This window comes from Trachypithecus francoisi, unplaced genomic scaffold (assembly GCF_009764315.1).
Source record: "Trachypithecus francoisi isolate TF-2019V2 unplaced genomic scaffold, Tfra_2.0 Lachesis_group4, whole genome shotgun sequence".
In the NCBI taxonomy this organism is placed as follows: domain Eukaryota; kingdom Metazoa; phylum Chordata; class Mammalia; order Primates; family Cercopithecidae; genus Trachypithecus; species Trachypithecus francoisi.
In genome coordinates, this window is record NW_022681469.1 from 132668605 (window position 1) to 132690548 (window position 21944).

Consider the following 21944-nt stretch of genomic DNA (forward strand, 5'->3'; position numbering starts at 1 on the left):
TTGGAGTTTCAATTCGAAATCACATTAGAAAGAATTGTAACATTTATAATTTCAGTTATTAGATTAAAAATAAATGTATAACCCATTAACATTCCAGATTCAAGTAATATGCCTTTGTAAACATATAATGTTTTGTTATATATCTTGACCTTATGCGTATAAGAAGCTCTGGAACCATGACTTTTAATAGAGCAATTACATATACATTTTATTCAGCAGGCTAAGACAAAGAGAATAATGGAGCTTTAAAACAGTTAAGTAGTATATAGAACAGACACAAACTCTGGGAGAGATATAAAGAGTCAAAATAGAGATACACTGATTTACACAGACCTTCTAATTAATGGGGTAAATTTATATAAAAATCAGTATAAAAAAATACACCCCTGGTGCCTTCTTAGTCATGCTTAAACTTCAAATTAAATTCCAAAATAAAATGTGCTTTTGGTGAATATTTTCTAAATCAAAACAAAATTTTGATAAGTATATTACTGGATAAGATTAACACAAGACTATCTCTGAAAATAATCAATACAAAATTTAAGTAAGAGCTTTAGAAATGTTGCCATTTTGTTTCTAAATTTAAGAGATGGTGAATAATCTGGAGGTACAACTGTAAATACTGCTCCACCCCAAAACTTGGAGGGTGCAGATGTGAAATTGAGATGTTATATAAAGTTAGATATTAACTAGGACGACTGCTCATGGTATACACATTGAAGCCACATGGTCAACTTGATAGACAGTACGTACATGTAGAAGTAGATTCTCACTAAAACAAGTGACTGTGTATTGTTAAAAATAAAAGTGAACAAAATGGTTAGGCATGGTGGCTCACACCTATAATCCCCACACTTTGGGAGGCTGAGGCAGGCAGATCACTTGAGTGCAGGAGTTTGAAACCAGCCTGATCAATATGGTGAAATGTGTCTCTACAAAAAACAAGTATTAGCCAGGCATGGTGGTTCACACCTGTAGTCCCAGCTACTTGGGAGGCTGAGGTGGAAAGATCACTTGAGCTTGGGAAGTTGAGGCTGCAGTGAGCCCTGATTGTGCTGCTGCATTCCTACCTGGGTGACAGAGCAAGCCGCAAGCTCAAAAAAAGAAAAAAAAAAAAATTCTGACATTTATTCATATGGGAAATAAGACAAGTACTAAGATTTTTAAATTCTGATATTTATTCATATGGGAAATAAGATAATTAATCAGATAAATATGGTGCATCGCAGAATCAGTGAAATGAAGAGTGGGTGGACACAAAATTGTGGAACATGAGAATGTGTGTTATTTGGCCAAAGAACATAAGTTACAAAGGATGGGAAACGGAAGTGGGAAAAGGACCAAAGAGTCTCATCTGTAGAGAGATCATTGAAGTTATCTGATCTTTTTCCCCTTTCCCCTGCCATCCACCTTGAAAACATGCTTCACTATGATGAAACAAAAGAGATAAAAAATAAAATAAATATACTCATGAACCTTGGAAGCCTTGGTAGGAGGCAGTTAAAAATCACACTCCGTCACAGCATGTGCAGAACAAACAAAGGCCAGGTTTTCATCCAGCGTCTCACACTTGAGAGCTGTGACTTTTGGCAAGTTATTTAATTTCTTGATCCTCTTTTCAACATCTGTAAAATAAGCACAATAATAAGTACTGTGCAGCCCATCCTGGATGAAAGGCCCTGGTGGACACTAGCTCAATGGCACTGTCTCTTTTTATTGTTATGTACTAGGCCATTCCAAACGTGCGATGTGTGTGTTTCTCTCATGATTCTTTTAAATTCATATTCCATTTCTCCCCATAGATAAACATCTTGATGCAGATGTTTCCCCCAAGCCCACTATTTTTCTTCCTTCCATTGCTGAAACAAACCTCCACAAGGCTGGAACATACCTTTGTCTTCTTGAGAAATTTTTCCCGGATGTTATTAAGATACATTGGCAAGAAAAGAACAGCAACACGATTCTGGGATCCCAGGAGGGGAACACCGTGAAGACTAACGACACATACATGAAATTTAGCTGGTTAACGGTGCCAGAAAAGTCACTGGATAAAGAACACAGATGTATCGTCAGACATGAGAATAATAAAAATGGAGTTGATCAAGAAATTATCTTTCCTCCAATAAAGACAGGTATGTGTTTACACATATCATCTCTCAGAACACGTCTTTGAAAGGGAATCCTGCATTTTTTCCTTTCAGTATTAATGAAAAACAAGCATAAATCTTTCTTAATTGGTGTTACATTTAATGGTAGCATAAATGCCCTGCTACTTTTCTATAGAATTAAAATGGTATGGGTTTTGGAGAAAACAGAATTGAAAAGGTTACTAAAGGTTTCTCAGCCTCAGTTCCATTATCCAAAATAAGAAATTCACATGCTGGTTTTTAGGGTTGTTAGATGGATTAAAGGAAACAATATACATGGAAGCATCTAGCAACGAAGCAAGTGGTAAATGCTCAAAAAGAGTTCTCCCCTCTCTTGATGACTTTACTTAATCTGGAAATAAGAACAAATACACGCCTTTCAGGAATGTTCTATCGAAGCAGGCAGAGTCACTCACCTCAATCTTGCTACCCACAAAGTTTAACCTAAAAACGATGGGGTCATTGTTGACAAAATGATGTTTATCTAAAAACGGTTCCAATTTTCTATTTCCTTTGCCGAGACACAAAGGGGAGGCAAATGTGCAAAGCCTGAGGGTAGTCTTACCACTGTGCTTACATGATCTGATTTTTCCAGTGATTAGGGCAAAATAAAATGTATAGTAAGTTCCAGGATAGTGAATATTATACAGGCAACAAGTTACAGTTTTATAATGTGTTTTCCTTTACACTAAATTCTAAAAGTAAAATGTCTTTCTACCTGCTTTTTTTTTTTTTTTGAGACAGAGTTTAGCTCCTGTTGCCTAGGCAGGAGTGCTGTGGCAACATCTCGGCTCACCGCAACTTCCACCTCCCAGATTCAAGCGATTCTCTTACCTCAGCCTCCTGACTGGCTGGGATTACAGGCGTCTGCCACCACACCTGGTTAATTGTCGTATTTTTAGTAGAGATGGTGTTTCACCATCTTGGCCAGGCTGGTCTCGAACTCCTGACCTCAAGTGATCCATCTGCCTTGGCCTGCCAAGTGCTGGGATTATAGGCGTCAATCACTGCACCCAGTCTAAAAGTAAACTGTCTTTCATGCGCTTCTCAAGGCAACTACGTTACGGAGGACACTTCTCTTAACGTCATTCTATAGCAGATTTCTATGCTCTTTCTTGGAAGTTTGTTTTTCTGAGAAAAGCTAAAAATATAACATGGAAGTGATCATATTATATAATCAATGAACTGCTTTTGAAGGAGATCGAACTAATCTGGTCCGCATTTGCAATCAACCTTGATTGAGAGAAAGAGAACTCAGGATACACTTAGAGATTTTATTACGGGGAGTAGTTACTTTATTGTTTTTACCTCAATCAATTAAGGCATGGAAATAAGTGATGGTCATTTTCATTTATATTTTAACAAATAAAGTCACCCAAGAAAAATAAAAAGACATTGAAAACCCATTAAAGTCAGCCCTTAAAGATATTTGGACATATAGACATGATAATTAACATTTGCATTCATGAGACTTACCCAAAACCCATACCTCAAGTCCATTTTTTTAGAATACATGAAATAAAGATCTCAGTGAGGGCATAAAACTGCACACCAGAGTCATATCCATATAGATTAGAACACATCTACTAGAAAAATAATAAACCCAAACACCAATGCGACTCTGTTTTCTTCTGTTTTAAAATATGTTCTTTATTTGCATGTTTGCTTCTTCCTTTTTTTTTTTTAATACTTCACAGATAAATTCAGGTTTTACTCAGAGAACTAGCAATGTGACTTGTCCTGTCTCTTTCTCGTCCCAGAAAGAATTGCACTGAAATGCTGAGCTCCTATAATAAAAAAGACCATTTGCTGAGCATAATTAACATACTCAAAGAGATTTTAATCTTAGAGTACACAATGGTGGCATTATATTGTCTCTTTATAAATTACTTTCTATCTATTTCTGTGGATTATTTCTACTAAGTACTTTTCACATGTCCAATTTCTTTTCTTCCCCTACGACTACTGTCTGAATACTGGCTCTGCTGTTCACTGATACGACTCTCGGCAAGTTGCCTGCACTTTTTAAACTTTATTTCCTCATTCAGAACATGGGGCCACGTAATAAAACTCACTTCAGTGTTATTGGGGAATTAAACAAAGAATGCATGGGAAGCATTTAACATAGTGCCTGAGACAATAATGAACACTCAGTAGATATTAGCTTTTGTTAACATTGTTGTTGTTATGTCCAGAAGCACTGTACCTCCAGAAAATCATGGGTACTTGCTGGGGATGTTGGGAATATGCATGATTTCAAAAGCAATGACTGCTTTTTTCTGCTTAGATGAGAAATTTTTCTAAACTAGACACTTTCAAACATGTAAGATTCTGTTGTGGATTCTAGGTCTGAAAGAATTCTCGGTGTGGTGGCTTATCCCTGTAATCCCAGCATTTTGGGAGGACAAGGCAGGAAGATTGCTGGAGTCTAGGAGTTTGAAACCAACCTGGGCAACATGGCAAAACCCTGTCTCTACAAAAAATACAAACATTAGCTGCTCATGGTACTGAGTGCCTGTACTCCCAGCTACTCAGGAGGCTGAGATGGGAGGATCACCTGACCCTGGGGAGGTTGAGGTTTCAGTGAGCCGTGATGACACCATATTACACTCCACTCCAGCCTGGCTGAGAGTGAGACCATGCCTCAAAAAAAAAAAAAAAATTCAAAATTATTCTTTTTGCTGATTTCCTGTCAGCAGTGTGTGCTGAAGGCTGTAAAGGAGCCACTTGTTCTCTTTACTTTCCATTGAACAAGTATTTATCAGAAACGTATTTTGTGGCAGGCACTGTGCTAGGAGCTATGCATACAGAAGGAAAACCAAATGTTCTTGGATACTACACTCCAGTTGTGATAAAAAAGGAAAAATGTATTCTTCACAAACTTCAACATCTTGATGTGCAAAAGCATAATATATGAATTAGATCTACCTAATTACATAGAATCAGACCAATTATTTCTGGGATTGTGAGCTCATATTTTTAATAACTGTCCTCCTGCCTCTCTGTAACAGGTTTTATAAATATTCATTTAATTACACACACACACACACACACACACACACAGCTTGACAAATAATGGGCATGAAAAATTAACTAGTACTTGCTCTCATTCTTCTAGATGTCACCACAGTGGATCCCAAAGACAGTTATTCAAAAGATGCAAATGGTAAGTTTTTGTGTTTTTTATTTCTTCCTGATCATTTTAACTTTTGAACTTCTCTGGTTTGAAAAATCAGGGAATAGATTTTGCTAGGTTGGGTGCTGCAGAATGGACCTAGTGATACTTTAAATTAGTCCCTCGTTTTCCAGGAGTTCTATTAACAAACCTAACCACTGCTTTGAGTTTGAGATGACTGTAAATTGAAGGGTATAGAGTTTTGCTTTCAATTATTTCAACAAACAGACTTTATTCATCCATGCGTCTTTTTTTTTTTTTTGAGATGAAGTCTCGCTCTGTTGCCCAGGCTGGAGTGCAGTGGCATGATCTTCACTCACCACAACCTCCGATTCCCTAGTTAAAGCCATTCTCCTGCCTCAGCTTCTCAAGCAGCTGGGACTACAGGCACACGCCACCATGTCTGGGTCATCTTTGTATTTTTAGTAGACCCTGGGTTTCACTAAGTTGGCCAGGCTGGTCTCGCACTCCTGACCTCAAGTGATCTGCCCGCCTCAGCCTTCCAAAGTGCTGGGATTACAGATGTGAGTCACTGCGCCCAGTCTAAAAGTAAAATGTCTTTCATGTACTTCTCAAGGCAACTGTGTTAAGGAGAACACGTCTCTTAATGTCATTCTACAGTCGATTTCCATGCTCTTTCTTGGAAGTTTGTTTTTCTGAGAAAAGCTAAAAATATAACATGGAAGTGGTCATATTATATAATCAATGAACTGCTTTTGAAGGAGATCAAACTAATCTGGTCCACATTTGCAACCAACCTTGATTAAGAGAGAGAGAACTCAGGATACACTTAGGGATTTTATTACCGGGAATAGTTACTTTATTCTTTTTACCTCAGTCAATGCATGGAAATAAGTGATAGTCATTTTTATTTATCTTTTAATAAATAAAGTCACCCTAAGGAAAATAAAAAGACACTGAAAACCCATTAAAGTCAGCTCTTAAAGATATTTGGACATGCAGACATGATAACTAACATTTGCATTCGTGAGATTTACCCAAAACCCATACTTCAAGTTCATTTTTTTAGAATACATGAAATAAAGATCTCAGTGAGTGCATAAAATTGCACACCAGAGTCATATCCATATAGATCAGAACACATCTACTAGAAAAATAATAAATCCAAACACCAGTGTGACTCTGTTTTCTTCTGTTTTAAAATACGTTGTCTTTGTATGCATGTTTGCATCTTCCTTTTTAAAAAAAAAAAAATCACAGATAAATTCAAGTCTCACCTCAGATTTTATTCAGAGGACTATCAGTGTGGCTTGGCCCATCTCTTTCTAGTCCCAGAAAGAATTGCACTGAAATGCTGAGCTCCTCTAATAAAAAAGACCGTTTGCTGAGAGTAATTAACATACTGAAAGAGATTTTCTTAGAGTACACAATGGTGACATTATATCGTCTCTTTATAAATCACTTTCTATCTATTTCTGTGGATTTTTTCTACTAACTGCTTTTCAAATGTCCAATTTCTTTTCTTCCCCTACAACTATTGTCTCAATACTGGCTCTGCTGTTCACTGATACAACTCTTGGCAAGTTGCCTGCACTTTTAAAACTGTATTTCCTCATTCAGAACATGGAGCCAGACATAATACAACTCACTTCAGTGTTATTGGGAAATTAAACAAACAAACAAACAAAATGCATAGGAAGCATTTAACATAGTGCCTGAGACAATAACGAGCACTCAGTAGATATTAGCTTTTGGTAACATTGTTGTTGTTATGTCTAGAAACACTATACCTCCAGAAAATTGTGGGTACTTGCTCAAGACGTTGGGGACATGCATGATTTGGAAAGGAATGACTGTTTTTTTCTGCTTAGATGAGAAATTTTTCTAAGCCATACTCCTTCAAACATGTAAGATTCCGTTGTGGATTCTAGGACTGAAAGAATTCTTGGACCGGTGTGGTGTCTTATCCTTGTAATCCCAGCATTTTGGGAGGACAAGGCAGGAAGATTGCTTGATCCCAGGAGTTCAAAACCAGCCTGGGCAACATGGCAAAACCCTGTTTCTACAAAAAGTACATAAATTAGCCGGGTGTGTTGCTGTTTGCCTGTACTCCCAGATACTCAGGAGGCTGAGATGGGAGGATCTCCTGAACATGGGCAGTTTGAGGCTTCAGTGAGCCGTGATGACACCGCACTATACTCCACTGCAGCCTGGGCAACAGTGACACCCTTCCTCAAAACAAACAAACAAACAAACAAACAAAAAACTCAAAACTATTTTTTTTTTTTTTTGCTGATTTCAGGTCAGCAGTGTGTGCTGAAGGCTGTAAAGTAGCCACTTGTTCTGTTTATTTTTCCATTGAACAAGTATTTATGAAAAACATACTTTGTGATCTGTTTTTGATAAATAAAAAGGCACCATGCTAGGAGCTATGAATACAGAAGGAAGACCAAATGTTCTTGGAAATTACACTCCAGTTGTGATAAAAAAGGAAAAAAACTATTCTTCATGAATTTCAACATCTTGATGTGCAAAAATGTAATATTTGAATTAGCTCTACCTAATTACACAGAATCAGACCAATTATTTCTGGGATTGTGGGCTCATATTTTTAATAACTGTCTTCCTGCCTCTCTGTTGACAGATGTTATAAATATTCATTTAATTACACACGGACACAGACACACACACACACACACACACACACACATACCCCTTGACAAATAATGGGCATGAACAATTGACTAGTACTTGCTCTCATTCTTCTAGATGTCACCACAGTGGATCCCAAAGACAATTATTCAGAAGATGCAAATGGTAAGTTTTTGTGTTTTTTATTTCCTCCTGATCATTTTAACCTTTGAACTTCTCTTGTTTCAAAAATCAGAGAAAAGATTTTGCTAGGTTGGATGCTGCAGAATGGACCTAGCGATATTTTAAATTAGTCCCTCCTTTTCTAGGAGTTGTATTAACAAACCTAACTACTGCTTCAGGTATGAGATGACTGTAAATTAGAGTGATACACTTTCGGTTATTTCAAAAATTATTGCAAAAAAACAGACTTTATTCCACCATGTGTCTTTTTTGTTTGTTTGTTTGTATTGAGATGGAGTCTTGCTCTGTTGCCCAGGCTGGAGTGCAGTGGCACGATCTCGGCTCACCATAACCTCTGCCTTCTGGGTTCAAGCAATTCTCCAGCCACGCTTCTCGAGTAGATGGGACTACAGGTGCACACCACCATGCCTGGCTAATTTTTTATTTTTAATAAAGACGGGGTTTCACCATGTTGGCCAGGATGGTCTCGAATTCCTGACCTCGTGATATGCCCCCTCGACCTCCCAAGGTGCTGGGATTACAGGTGTGAGCCACTGTGCCCGGCTTTGTGTCTTTTGTTTTAATGACTGGGGGAAACATGATACCATGTTGCTTCTCGAGTAGTTTTGTTTTAGTCTTTGGTCTTTGCTAGTAGCTAATAACACGAAGTAGTGTTTATCAAGTGCTTTTTACTCAGAAGGGCTTGTTCTGCATTTTCTAGTTTAATCCTCTTAATACTCCTATAAAGTGGTACAATATTTTTTTCTCCCATTTTATAGTCCCTTTACAGTAAATAATTATAAAAATCCCTTATACAAGTCACACAGCTAGGCCTGGAATTTCAAATCAGGACACCAAACCAAGAGTTCATGCAGTTACTAAGTTTTCTGTTCTTTTTCTACAGTAGAGTCAGATAGCAAGAAATTACAAAGCCAGGGACCTGAAACAAAAAGGACATGATGTGGGGATGGGTGGGTGCATGGGCTTTGCAGCGTGGACTTTCTCTCCAGCTCTTTAAATGATTAGGTGTAAGTGACCTACATTTTCTGAGTCACATTTTTCTCATCACCCAACTAAGAATAATTACACCAGATTTACAGTTATTGAAGAGATAAGGACGTGAATGTGAAATGTCTGGCATAGGGTATCTCATTTAGCAGACACAGAATGAGTACTTGTTTCTGGCCTTTTCTCTCTACATATGCACAAAGAATGTGACTAGAAGCATTGGCTCTAGCTCTGCTGAACTTTCTTCTATTTCCAGTACCAAGGGGCTCTGACTTAAGCTGCCACACCAGTCAAGGAGGGGCAGTAATATCTCACTTGACGAAGGGCGGGAGTTATGAACACATCACTTTTCCACACCGAGTACTGATGTTTCTGGAGTTCTGACATCATGAAGACAAAACATGTAAAATGGACATTTCTGCAGGCAGAGACTCAGCCTTGTAGCTCATTGAGTAGCCACTGGTGGTCCACCCCCACTGTCTTTACTTATTCCTTGACAGCACATATATCTTGCAAAACCTCAAATAATATTAAATGCAATCACCCCATAATAGCATAGCCATAATCAGAGACATTTAGGAAAGACAGCTGAGTGTGCCACAACTACCTAACATATCAGCGAATCTGGATTAACCACTTTCTTTGCTTTCCTACAATGCAACCTTACTTTTTAATAGCTTGGAATGTTCTATGTGAATTTAGCAGAGGTTGTTAATCAACTTAAAAGCTGAATTCTGACGTATCTGACTCTTGGTGGTGATGGTAGCAGTAGATGTTTACTTTTAGGTTTTGGTGGTAGTAGAATATCACTTCAACGTAAATCATCAGAAATAAGTATTTGTGAACCCCTCTCCCATTAACATGTCTTATTCTGTAAAAAGAACATGTGACATTTCTCTTAGATGCACTACTGCTGCAGCTCACAAACACCTCTGCATATTACATGTACCTCCTCCTGCTCGTCAAGAGTGAAGTCTATTTTGCCATCATCGCCGTCTGTCTGCTTAGAAGAACGGCTGTCTGCTGCAATGGAGAGAGACCGTAACAGACGGTGGAACAAGGACGCCATCTTTTCCTCATCGGTTATTGTCCCTAGAAGTGTCTTCTGAGGATCTAGTTGGGCTTTCTTTCTGGGTTTGAGCTATTTCATTTCTCATGTGTGTACTATTCTATCATTGTTGTAGAATGGTTTTCAAACCAGTGGGCGCACGGAAAACCTCAGTCTGTGATGACAATGAGGAATAGCCATGGCAGTCTCCAGCACCACTCTCTCCATATTCTCCACAGCTCCTCCAGCCAACCCAAACAGCCACTGCCATGGTGTAGACAGTCCGCGGCTTCTAGCCTTGTCCCTCCCTTAGTGTTCTTTAATCAGATAACTGCCTGGAAGCCTTTCATTTGACACGCCCTGAAGCAGCCTTCTTTGCTAGTTGAATTATGTGGTGTATTTTTCCTAACAGGCAAAATAAATTTAAAACAATGAAAAGTTGACTTTTGTGCATGTATATTTTAATTGGATGATATCGAATTGAAAATCCAAGGTAAGAAACCTCATGGCAATTGGGCTATGGAATTCTGTATTGGTTGTAAGAATGGTCCAACATCCCATTTCTATTTCTTTCCCTGAGATGGTGTCTATGACACCTTCTAAGAGGAATCATAACCAAATGAAGGAGCCCATGTGGCTTCTGTTTTAAAAGTCACCAGAGTCACCAGATTAAGTGGGTTTAGGACATTCCAGTGGCAACAGGACACCATCTCCTGTGAAGCATACCGTGCGAGCTCAGCTCTAGAGTGTTTCGCAGACACCGTGTTTTCTGATCCTCACGATACCCCCAGGAGAGCTGCCCTAACACCAGAGAGGCAGCGTGATGGAGAGGCTCAGCACATGCTCTCTGGTCCCAGGAATCCTGGGTATGGTGTTTAGTACCTGTGTGACCTCAGGTGAGTTCCAGGAACTCTATGTGCCATAATTTCCTCATGTAAAATGAAGTTATAATGCCCTGTTTCCTGTAGTTATGTGGATTAGGTGAGTTAATAGCACCTGGCACATGCAAGCCCTCCACAGTATCGGCGTGCACTGTTGGTAGCTCTACTCTAGAGACAGTAATAAACCAAAAAGTATCTGGCACAGGCCCAATCAACTTAGAAGTTTATTTTGCCTAGATGAAGGGCACACCCAGAAGAAAATAACATGGAATCCCAGAAACTGTCTATGGTCTGTGCCTTTTCTCCAAAGATGAATTTGAGGGCCTCAATATTTAAAAACGAAAAGTGCGCTGGAGGGGAAAGAGGGAGGGTATAACAATCCACATGTTGCAAGAGCAAGGGAGCAGGCAGGGGAACTGCCAATGATGTGTTCATGTTGTGCTCAGTAAATCAGCACTTTACATAAGATATGGTGAACATAGAGTAGCTACCTCTGGAGCTATTTGACCTTTCATCTATAGCTCTCTGTTTAGGCACAAAAGGAAAGAGAGCTTCTCGCATGACCCGGCTTTTGGCTTATTTTTTTCTAAAACATAGCATGGTGAATTGGGGTCCCAAGTATTTATTTTCCTTTCACACAGTAGATTCCATACATATGCAAAAGCACTAACAGTTATCTCTAGTCTTACCTCTCCGCAGAGAGGTTAGGTGGTGCGAATAGGGACTCAGTGAGTGCCTACTATGCACTAGGCATCCAAAAATCCTTGATGAGCCAGTTGAGGTCAGTACAATTAAGGCTCACAGTTTATAGATTAGAAAGATTAAATGATCTACTCAAGGTCACTATTTTTAAAGTAATAGTCATAATTTAAAGCTAGGTCTCTGTGAACCCAGAGCCCATATATTTAGAGACATACACACACACACATATTTATCCAACATCATGTCTTTCCTTTCACCAACTTTCAACTGGGGAAAACAAAAACAAAACATGCATCGTTTCTTTACTAAAGTTATCCTCCCCGGAGACAATGAGAATGTTCTTAAGGAAATAATGGCGCACCTTTGTTTTCTCCTTATCTATACTCCAGGCCACTGGTTTGTCACTAATTTCCTATTTGATTTTTCTCTTTGGGTAAAATTGACCTACTCTGGAATTACCATACTTGCTTCCCTGGCTGTAAAGAGTATGGAAATTCTACCTCTTGAGTGTGTGTCCTAGATCTGCAGCTGCTCTTTTTGGGGGTGCTAATGGACTGTAAGTTTCAGGAACAGCAGGACGGTTCATGGTGCTCTCTGGGTATGTATAGCATTCTGACACCCCAGCTCCTTCCAGAGACTAAAGAGGCCCAGAGCTCTGCAGAATCAGCTTGGAGGAGATTCTGAAACACCCAGGTGCGTTTCTGAGATAGGAGGTAGAAGAAGGTTATGCATTGTTCGTGGTCCAGTACGTTTCCATCACAGCGCAGTTACCACATATAGGGAGGCCACGTGGTGTGGGAGGAACACTAGTCACACTTCACAGCTAGTTAGAGCCCTGGCCACTTGGTCTGGCTCTAAACAGCTGTACCATTTGTTCTTTCTTTTCCTTTTTTTGAGATGGAGTCTCATTCAGTTGCCTAGGCTGGAGTGCACTGACGCGATCTTGGCTCACTGCAATCTCCTCCTCCAGGTTCAAGCGATTCTCCTGCCTCAGCTTCCCAAGTAGTTGGGATTACAAGTGCCTGCCACAACACTCAGCTAACCTTAGTCCTGACCTCAGGTGATCCGCCCATCTCAGCCTCCCAAAGTGCTGGGACTACAGATTTGAGCCACCACGCCCAGCCACCATTTGTTCTTAACCATCCCACATTGCCTAAGTTCATCTGTCTTTAGAAGAGTGTGTTTAGATTAAGTAATTTCAGATTTCTACCTAAAGTTGCAAATTCAGTGATTAACACCTTGAAGAAGTAATGATATCAGTCACTCATATAGTGTTCACCATGTACCCAGTACTGGCTTAAGGACATGCTCACTCATTTAATTCTCACAAAAATTCTATATGTACAATTATCTCTGTTCTATGGATGGGGAAACTGAGGCAGAGGGGGCTAAAGAACTTTCCCATAGCCAAACAGCTACTAAGAAACAGGGCTGGAATTTGAACTCAAGCAGCCTGGCTCCAGGAGCTCTGCTCTTACCTTCTATGTTATTTCCTCTTAGATGAAAACAGGTTACTTGTAGTTTCAATTAAAACAGGAAAATGGAAAATGTCCTTCCTTATTAGGCTACGAAGTAGGAAGGAATCTGCCTCTTTGGCTGTTCACATTTCCCCTCCTTGCTCCAATGCTGTTCAGATCATTAGAGGGTTATAAGCCAACCTGTCAATTTGTCAAAGCTGGGAAGACTTTTATATGCTGAGCTCCCATCCATCAAACAGGTCTTCTGTGATTAAAGACCAAAGCGCATGGTTGGACAAAATAAGTACCAGAACAGGCAGCACCCACAGGTGTGCAATGGAAACATTAGGCAAAGTGTTATACAGTTCTACATAAAAATACATATCTCAATAATCACTGCAGAGCTAGCATACTCCATACGCTTGTCAAAGAAAAAAAGAAAAAAAACCCCAATATGGTGACACCTTGTCTTTACTAAAAATACAAAAATTAGCCACTTGTGGTGGCATGTGCCTATAATCCCAGCTACTCGGGAGGTTGAGGCAGGAAAATCATGTGAACCCAGGAGGCGGAGGTTGCAGCGAGCTGAGATCGTGCCACTGCATTCCAGCCTAGGCGACAGAGTGAGACTCTGTCTCAAAAAAGGAAAAAAAAAAAAAAAAATGAAAAAAATATATATATACATACTCCATATATTTCTCAACTATAAAGAAGGAAAACTTCAGTTCAACAGTTCTCAAAATATTTCTAATTATGCATTCTTTCTACTGTTTTGGAATTCTTTCCTCATAGATTTCATTTTTGAAGGTTTTTGGTCTTTCAAGGTCACAATTAATGTTTTCCCCATTATACTAATCAAAGTCCTATATAACTGCCAGTGAGGAATTCTGAGTAATAAGAGATAACCAGAGATACTACACCAATATAATTCAGCCCAACAGCTAGAAACTCAAGATTTTCATTAGCCATGAAAAGTTATTTGAGTAGATGCGTAGCTTGCACCATGATTTGTTAGGTTCTTTTTCATTTGTTGGCTTTTTCTGTTGTGTTTGAGGAATAGTGAGTACCAACCACTTACTGAGCACCAGAAATTTGGCTGGGCAGCTTGCGTCCTCTCTCTCTAATGCTCTCAACTGCATCACCTTACAGCCATTATGTTCCTTTCACTGATAAGAAAACCAGGTCTCAAGGTTAAAAAATATGCCCAATTACCCATTGAGTGAATCCCAGAGTTCACATGATTCCAGGACTGTCTGACTTAAGACCTGCTGCCTTATCCATCCTGCCAGGGGCTCTCCTTTCGGAAGCCTTTATCACAGACCAGCCATCAGGCCTTTGAAAATCCTCTTTTCGTAATTCAAATGCGCAGCCAGGGTGGAGGTCAACAAGTGACTGAAACAGCACCTGAACTCCAGCTCTGCTCCACGCAAGCCGTGAGGAAACATCGCAGAGCCCACTACACACGGGTGGCACACACACCACCTGGAAGGTGTTTTTATCATGGGACCCATCTGTTTCCCAAGGAAACGAAAGGTGTGTACCAAGATTTATGTGCAAGGATGTTCATTCACGATAGTGCTATTTCAAACAGCCCCAAATTAACTCAGATGAACAATCAGAAATTCATAAATAGACCAATATGCATCTTCCAAAAAGTATAGATTCTTTAACCCATTTCTCATTTAGAAAAAAGTGCAACTTGCTGTCTTTACATAAACATGGTTTTGAGGCTGCAGCAAATCTGATTTTCCATGTGAAAATAAAATATAAAAACTGTTCCTGGGCTGGGCGTAGTGGCTCACGCCTGTAATACTAGCATTTTGGGAGGCTGAGGCGAGTGGATTGCCTGAGCTTTAGGAGTTTGAGACCAGCCTGGGCAACACAGTGAAACCCCATCTCTATTAAAATACAAAAAATTAGCCGGGCTTGGTGGTGTGCGCCTGTAATCCCAGCTACTTGGGAGGCTGAGGCAGGAGAATTGCTTGAACCTGGGAGATGCAGGTTGCAGTGAGCCGAGATCGCACCACTGCACTCCAGCCTGGGCGACCCAGCGAGACTCTCTGAAAATCAAAACAAAACAAAAACTGTTCTTGGAGTTATTTCTATACAGAACTTGTCTCTAATCCTAATGTAACATCATATCCATTTCTGTTGCGTTAGGATTAGAGATGAGTATTCTTGGGGCAAATAGGAAACAGGTTAAAAACTGGAAAATAAATAGATGTGGTATTGAAAAATAGTATTCATAGCATAATCCTATTAATCCTATTGTGAGATAATACATTTGAACATTTACATGGTTCAAAAACACTCGAATTTTTATTTAGATAAATATGGATGTACATATATAAGTATCCATGTACATGTATATATATTCTCATTTCCCCTTCTTACACAGGGAGTGTACAATATATATTATTCTGCATATCTCTTTTCATTTATAAATCCTAAAGCTCTTTTTATGTCTATATACAGGGGCACTTCACTACAGTTATTTTTCTTTTTTGTTTTTGAGACAGTCTTGCTCTGTCGCCCAGGCTGGACTGCAGTGGCCGATCTCAGCTCACTGCAACCTCCGCCTCCTGGGTTTAAGTGATTCTCCTGCCTCAGCCTCCCAAGTAGCTGGGATTACAGGCTCCCACCACCACGCCCAACTAATTTTTGTGTTTTTAGTAGAGACAGGGTTTCACCAGTTTAGTCAGACTAGTCCTGAACTTTTGACCTCAAGTTATTCACCCACCTCAGCCTTCTAAAGCGCTGGAATTACAAGTGTGAGCCACCGTGCCCGGCTAAATATCGGTATTTTTCACTGGTGAACATACTTTTAATCAGTGCCTTGGTTTAGTTCCAATCTTTTGCTATTATAAAAAATGCTGAAATGAATAATAGTGTTTTATGTCATTTGAACATGTGCACTGGTAATTCTGGTAGATACCGCCAACCTGCCCTCCATAGAAATAGTCCTAAACCCTTCTCCCACAATGTGTGTGAGAGCTGACAGCATACTGCTAAATGTTGGGGTTTTGCTAATTTGACAGGTGAAAATAGTACCACATTGTGGTTTTAATTTTTTCTTACTGTGAGTGAAGATACACATCTTTTTATGTTTAAGGTCTATTTTATATTATTCTGTACCATATTTGTTCATGTCCTTTGATCATTTTTTCTGAGTAGTAATACAAATAGGCATGACACTCATTTATATGTGTGTCTGTGTATTTCTGCAGACAAAGATAAAACAAAATGTTAGATGTATGGTAGGTGGGTGAAAAAATAAGTGATTGTGTGTTTTCTGTTTTCTCCAGTGAATCCTTTTAAACATTTTTATATATTAGAATTAAAACAATGTGTTACCGAACATTGGGAAGGTTTTCCGGTTTGCCCACAATCAGCTTCAGTTTCTGTGAAACATGTTCTTTTGGAAACCAAGTAGAGAATCCTATTTGTAAACAAAGTAAGAACAACCAGACTTAAGAAAGATCAAATTTAATTTAGATCTACTCCTTGATTCTCATGAATTGATTGAATCTCTTTAGGGCTAATACCTGGCCTCTATAGAGAAATCTGGAATGATTTCTGCACTGGGAGAGGAAACTTTCAGATCACTAAGGGCTTTGTGAGGCTGATATCACTAGCCGGGGTACTGGGCAACGTGGCAACGTCTCCTGTGGTTTCACACTTCTTAGCGATTTCCTTCCCCAGTGCAAGCTGGGCTGCCCTGAACTTCAGCAGCGTAGAGACAGAACGCAGCGGTGGTGGAGGAGGCAGAGTGGGTGGTGGGAGGGTGCTGATGTGGCTGATGGTGTTTTACTTTCTCAGGCTTCTTTTGTTTATGTGCTCTGTCAAATGTGGTTGATTCATGGAAAATGCTCAAAGTCAAACCGGCCCCTACCGGTTGGGCCTGTGCATGAGGTGGCTAGGGTGTTATAAGACAAAACGAGAACAGTTAAACCACAACCAACTTTGCTCACTTTCAAGAGCCCACAGCTAATGGAAATAGAATATCCAGCTTCACACATACAAGATTGCCATCAAACACACTCTCCACGCTGCGGGTAGGTGGGGCTCCCTGCATTTGATACTCAAGGTTCATTAGCTACTAGGTGAGTTGGGAATCTGATGCCCAGGACTGTTCAGACACTACACCTTCAGTCCACTCCCATGACACTGTTCTGAAAAGCAGAGGACATCTTGCAGCACAGAGATGATCCTAACATTCCATCCAGTATCTGTACCTTCCAGAGGCACCTGATTCAGAGACGCTAATACCTTTGGTTTCATTTCCTCAGTGTAAACAGGGTGACACAACACTCACGAACCTATTAGCACAGGTAGATCACAGATGTGGGCAACAGTGATGTGATTCTTTCTCCACAGGAAACCAGGGATATAGAAGCCCTGAGTTCAACTGTGTAACCAATGTCATAAATGGAATCATATCAAGTCCCTCTACGTCAACCAAAGCAAGGATTACTAGAGGACATTAACGTCAGATAAATAAGTGATAGGGGTCCATCAGAGGATTGCTCAGCAACGTGAGCATGAAGGACAAACGGCTCCACTCCTACTCCACTGAAACATGGCAGAGTGGGTACCCACAGCCCTGGGCTGAATCTATGCAGCCCCAGGGGAATATGTAACTCAATCGTTGGAATAATCACTGTAGGCTCCCACAGTCTGACTTCCTAGCATATTCAAATACTATACCTCATTCCTCTTGGTCTGTGCTTAGAGAGGTGACTTCTGAGCCAGACTTGGCTTCCTTTGAGGACGGGCAACATCCTGCTGGTTCACTCAACATGTCTGGGTGAGAGCTCCTTCTCAGGTGAAGTGAACAACCTGATTGGCAGCTTAAGCATCATCTGTGGGGTTGGTGTATATGCAACTCCAATCCTGAAACAGGAGATTCTCACTCACGTAACACCATTGAGTTCTAAGGTTTTAGTCTCAAGGCCAGACATTGGAGATTTTCTTCACTCCTTCTCCACTATGAGACACTCATCCTGGTTAGACTCCAGCCTCCCAGCAAGCCTCCCCGTTGCACTGTTGAGATCTGATCCACTCTTAGAACAAGCACAGATGGAAGTGACTTGATATGCACAAAATGTCAGTTTCTACCCAAGCCAGCATCATCACCACTACAGGCAATTAGGTTTTTCTTGAATGACACAATGAATGATGAAAGAAAACTAATAGACATCCTGACTTCCCATGAATCATTAAGGGGAATATTCATGTTTGAAAAAATAGCACACAGTATAATTTAGTTCATTTTAATTGAAATTGGCTGAACACAAAGGAAACATGATATGAATGGTTTAAGTCATTTTGTGCATTCAAAATAAGAGTATTTAGAACATTTCAGAACAATCTCTCAGAGAAAAACATGATTTCATGATAAAAATAATACAAATGTCTGGTGACATTTGACATGTATTCACAATCCCTCTTTCTTCCCCTTTTGCAGGTCCAACACTTCAGGCCACATATATAATGCAAAACGAGAAAAAAACTAGCCACATTGACACGTTGGATTTTATTACACTTTTTAAAACTGTACAAAGAGCACATGTGCATGAGTTAAAAAACACAAGGGAAATGTAGGGTGTTAAAAAAGAAATACAAAATAAATCTGAGACATGAAACAAAAAAATTCCATTCTGTGAACTGAAATAAAAAGGTATCTTGCTTACTAAAAAAGTGTTATTTCAATATATTAAGTCTTTTGATTAGGAATACAGCACAAGACTTTCTTCACCTATTCGTTAACACATCAGACTCAGTCTCACTGAGAGAGGATGAATCATGACATTACCTTACCGGCCACAGGCAGGTGACTAAATGTGCATGGATATGGTACAATGTCTGTGAGGTATTACAATAAATAAATCTTTATTAGCTGTTCAATAAAGCCAGCAGTGGACGTCACCATTTCAACTTTATGTCAACAAGGAGACTCGATTGCCGGCCTCTTTTTGCCTCGATGACTTTCTGTGAGGGTTTTTCACACTTAGAAAAAGAGAGAAGACAAAGTATTTGAGAAATAGCATTAAAAGGCAAAATGCCATGGTCAGCTTACATGTACTTTTAAGTCTGTGTGCTGAAGAGGGGCTGTGACAGACACATGAAGGACCATGGGTGTGGTCACACTATAATTCATGTTAAAATATTTCAGAAAAGGCTCAACTACCAGCATGCCCACCTTTTTGCTTCGTGTCTACATGACTGTGGTGGAGAGATGCAGCTGAGGTGTGCTGGGGGCTGAGGAGGCAGGCACAGGGGCTCCACGCGACATGACCTTGGCTGCCTCTCCCACCCAGTCACCCTCTGTCCCGGCTTCCCAATGACTCACAATCCGGGAGCTTTTTCCTTCTATTGTTAAACTGTCAGGCAGATTTGCTGCCACTACAATGTACTTCAATTGCCTTCTATTTACGAGATTGAAATGATTTTATTTGATGACTTAAAGGGATTTAACAATGTGTTCCACTTTAGAGCCCATTAAGCATGACTGCTTTGGATGTACAGCAGCTTTCACCTCAGAGGCTCCAAAATCCTTGAGAAATATCCCAGTGAGGGGCTGCCGTGGACCTGGTACCAGACAGTGTGGGCCTGAGCCCCAGCGCTGCCACGTCTAGCTGTGCAACCTTGGATAAGTGACCCATTCTATGTCTCTGCTGCTTCAAATGTAAAATGGAGGTGATAACAGCACTTGCATCGTACAGGACTGCTGCCCTTTTAACATAGGTTCATACTTATCATTAAAACGACGACATGTGACTGACATGTAGACATTCTGGCTAAGTAAACCAACATAAATTCATCTGCATTCTTTAGAAATTTAGAAATCTGAGGTATTTTTCAAGCCATACAAATGTATACCTATACAAAAAATGTGAAGACATTTGACATTAATAAAATGTGACTGATAAATTCATGCAAGTAAGCCAAATCCGGCTATACTTACACTCTTATTCTTTGAATTCTACTTTGACTCTACTCAAAGGAAATCTCCATACTTAACTACTTTGTTGTTACTACTTTGTTACTTCATTTCAACCACTTACTTGAACAAAAGTAGTACTCATAGTTCTAAAAGTGGTTTCTCGCTGTCCTGTTTTTCTTCAGCTTCTTCAGATCCTACATGGTGGAGAAAGGGAAGAAGAAAAAGTATTTCATTCCATTATAGTAACAAACAATTTTAAATAAATATGTTTTAAAATTATAACACATACACACAAAAATATTAAACATGTTTAATCCTCAAGAGATTTAGGTTAACTGCTATTTGAAAGTTTTAGTTTATTTCTTGTAAGATGAAAACTTTTAAACAATAATCTATCACTTACACTAATCTGTCAAAATGGATTTCACTTATGTACTAAGAATATTCATGCAGACTAATAATTATCAATCACTATTCTTCCTCCACCTCTTTGCTGATGAGCTTGTATATATTTTTTACATGCAAAAATGTTGAGCTTGGTATAAATAATCGAATCTAAGTGTTACTAACAATAGCTGTGGCAGATGAGTGAGAGAGCAGTGAGAGCACTGTAGCAGTGACCACTGTCTGGACCTTCTGGATCAACGTCTCATAAGCTTCAGGATATTCCTAGATTTGACCTGGTCATTCCACTATGGAATTCTTTCCTTAGGATAGACCTATCCCTGAGGAAATAATGCTTATTATTCATTATGTAGATTTCCTCTCTAAAACTTTGAAAAGAAAGCTAAGTGTCTGATAATAGAAGAAAGGTTAATACCACGGTTCCATAAAATATCTTGCATCCACTTAAAATTAGGTTATATAGAATTTATAACATAAAAAAATGCATATGCTGTAAGGTAAAAGCAAATGTATAGCAAATAAAACTTTATATGCCATGAGATCACATCTGATAAAATTAAAAACCAAATATATGTGTGCAAATGAGAAAGAGTAGAAGAAAATAACCATGTAACTTTTATATATTTTTCTGGATATTTCAACATTTCTACAATAAACCTGAATTGTCTTTATTATTTTTATATTATATTTTTAAAAAGCAGAATATGAATAATACAGGCAGCATGGGCACAATGATGTGAGATTAAACACACACAAACACACACACACACACACACAAGAAGGAAACTAAACTGTCAACACTGATGTTACCAAATAGTTTGAAGGATACGTGATTTCTAATTTTTGTTCTTTCCACTTTTTTAAATGCATGACTTTCATAATCAGGGAAGGGGAATTTAAAAAAGAGGAGGGGGCCCTGAGAGAAGACGAAAGTAGTAGGTGAGAGATGCCACCAATTCACATGTAAATGCCGCAGTCTCTCTCAACTGCACCTGAACCTTGTTAGATAACATACTTTATAAAGGACATTCTTTTTTCCTTAGAAGAATGTCTACCTGAATTATAGCCAAGAACAAATTTGGTATAGGGAAAGAACGCCTGATAATCTGAAGAGAACATCTTAACCTCATAAATGTCACATGGTTAGGCTGAATTTGTAGTAAAATGAATAGGTAAAGACTTCATTGTTGAAGGCTTTACTTTCTAGCCTATTAACATGCTGTCTATTGTAGAGACAAGAGGTGGTGTACTGCCTGTCCTCACTGTGGAAGGAGGCTGAGGAAGATGGTCACACCAGATCTTCCTGTTTCCAGACTCACTTCAACCTGCCAGGCCAGCGGCACTGAAACCACAATGAGTTGCCATGTCTTGGAATTGTTTGGGAATCCTAAATAAAGCTA

The 21944-nt window shown here is 39.4% G+C and overlaps 1 long non-coding RNA gene and 2 gene segments (V, D, J or C); 1 reads left to right on the top strand and 2 right to left on the bottom strand.

The window, feature by feature from the left end:
* The window catches only part of LOC117073144, a 44203-nt gene extending 33621 nt beyond the window's left edge, over nt 1-10582 (top strand). Inside the window, 3 exon segments of the C gene segment in view lie at nt 5266-5313; nt 8053-8100; nt 10008-10582. Coding sequence covers nt 5266-5313; nt 8053-8100; nt 10008-10150 — 239 coding nt within the window.
* Nucleotides 1-21944, bottom strand: part of LOC117073139 — a 103208-nt gene that overhangs the window by 79744 nt on the left and 1520 nt on the right. The window contains 1 exon segment of the C gene segment in view: nt 17279-17288. Coding sequence covers nt 17279-17288 — 10 coding nt within the window.
* Nucleotides 18451-20395, bottom strand: LOC117073148. Its single transcript, XR_004433129.1, has 2 exons — nt 20261-20395; nt 18451-19202 (listed from the first exon to the last, which is right to left on the bottom strand). It is a non-coding gene; the product is annotated as an uncharacterized LOC117073148 (long non-coding RNA).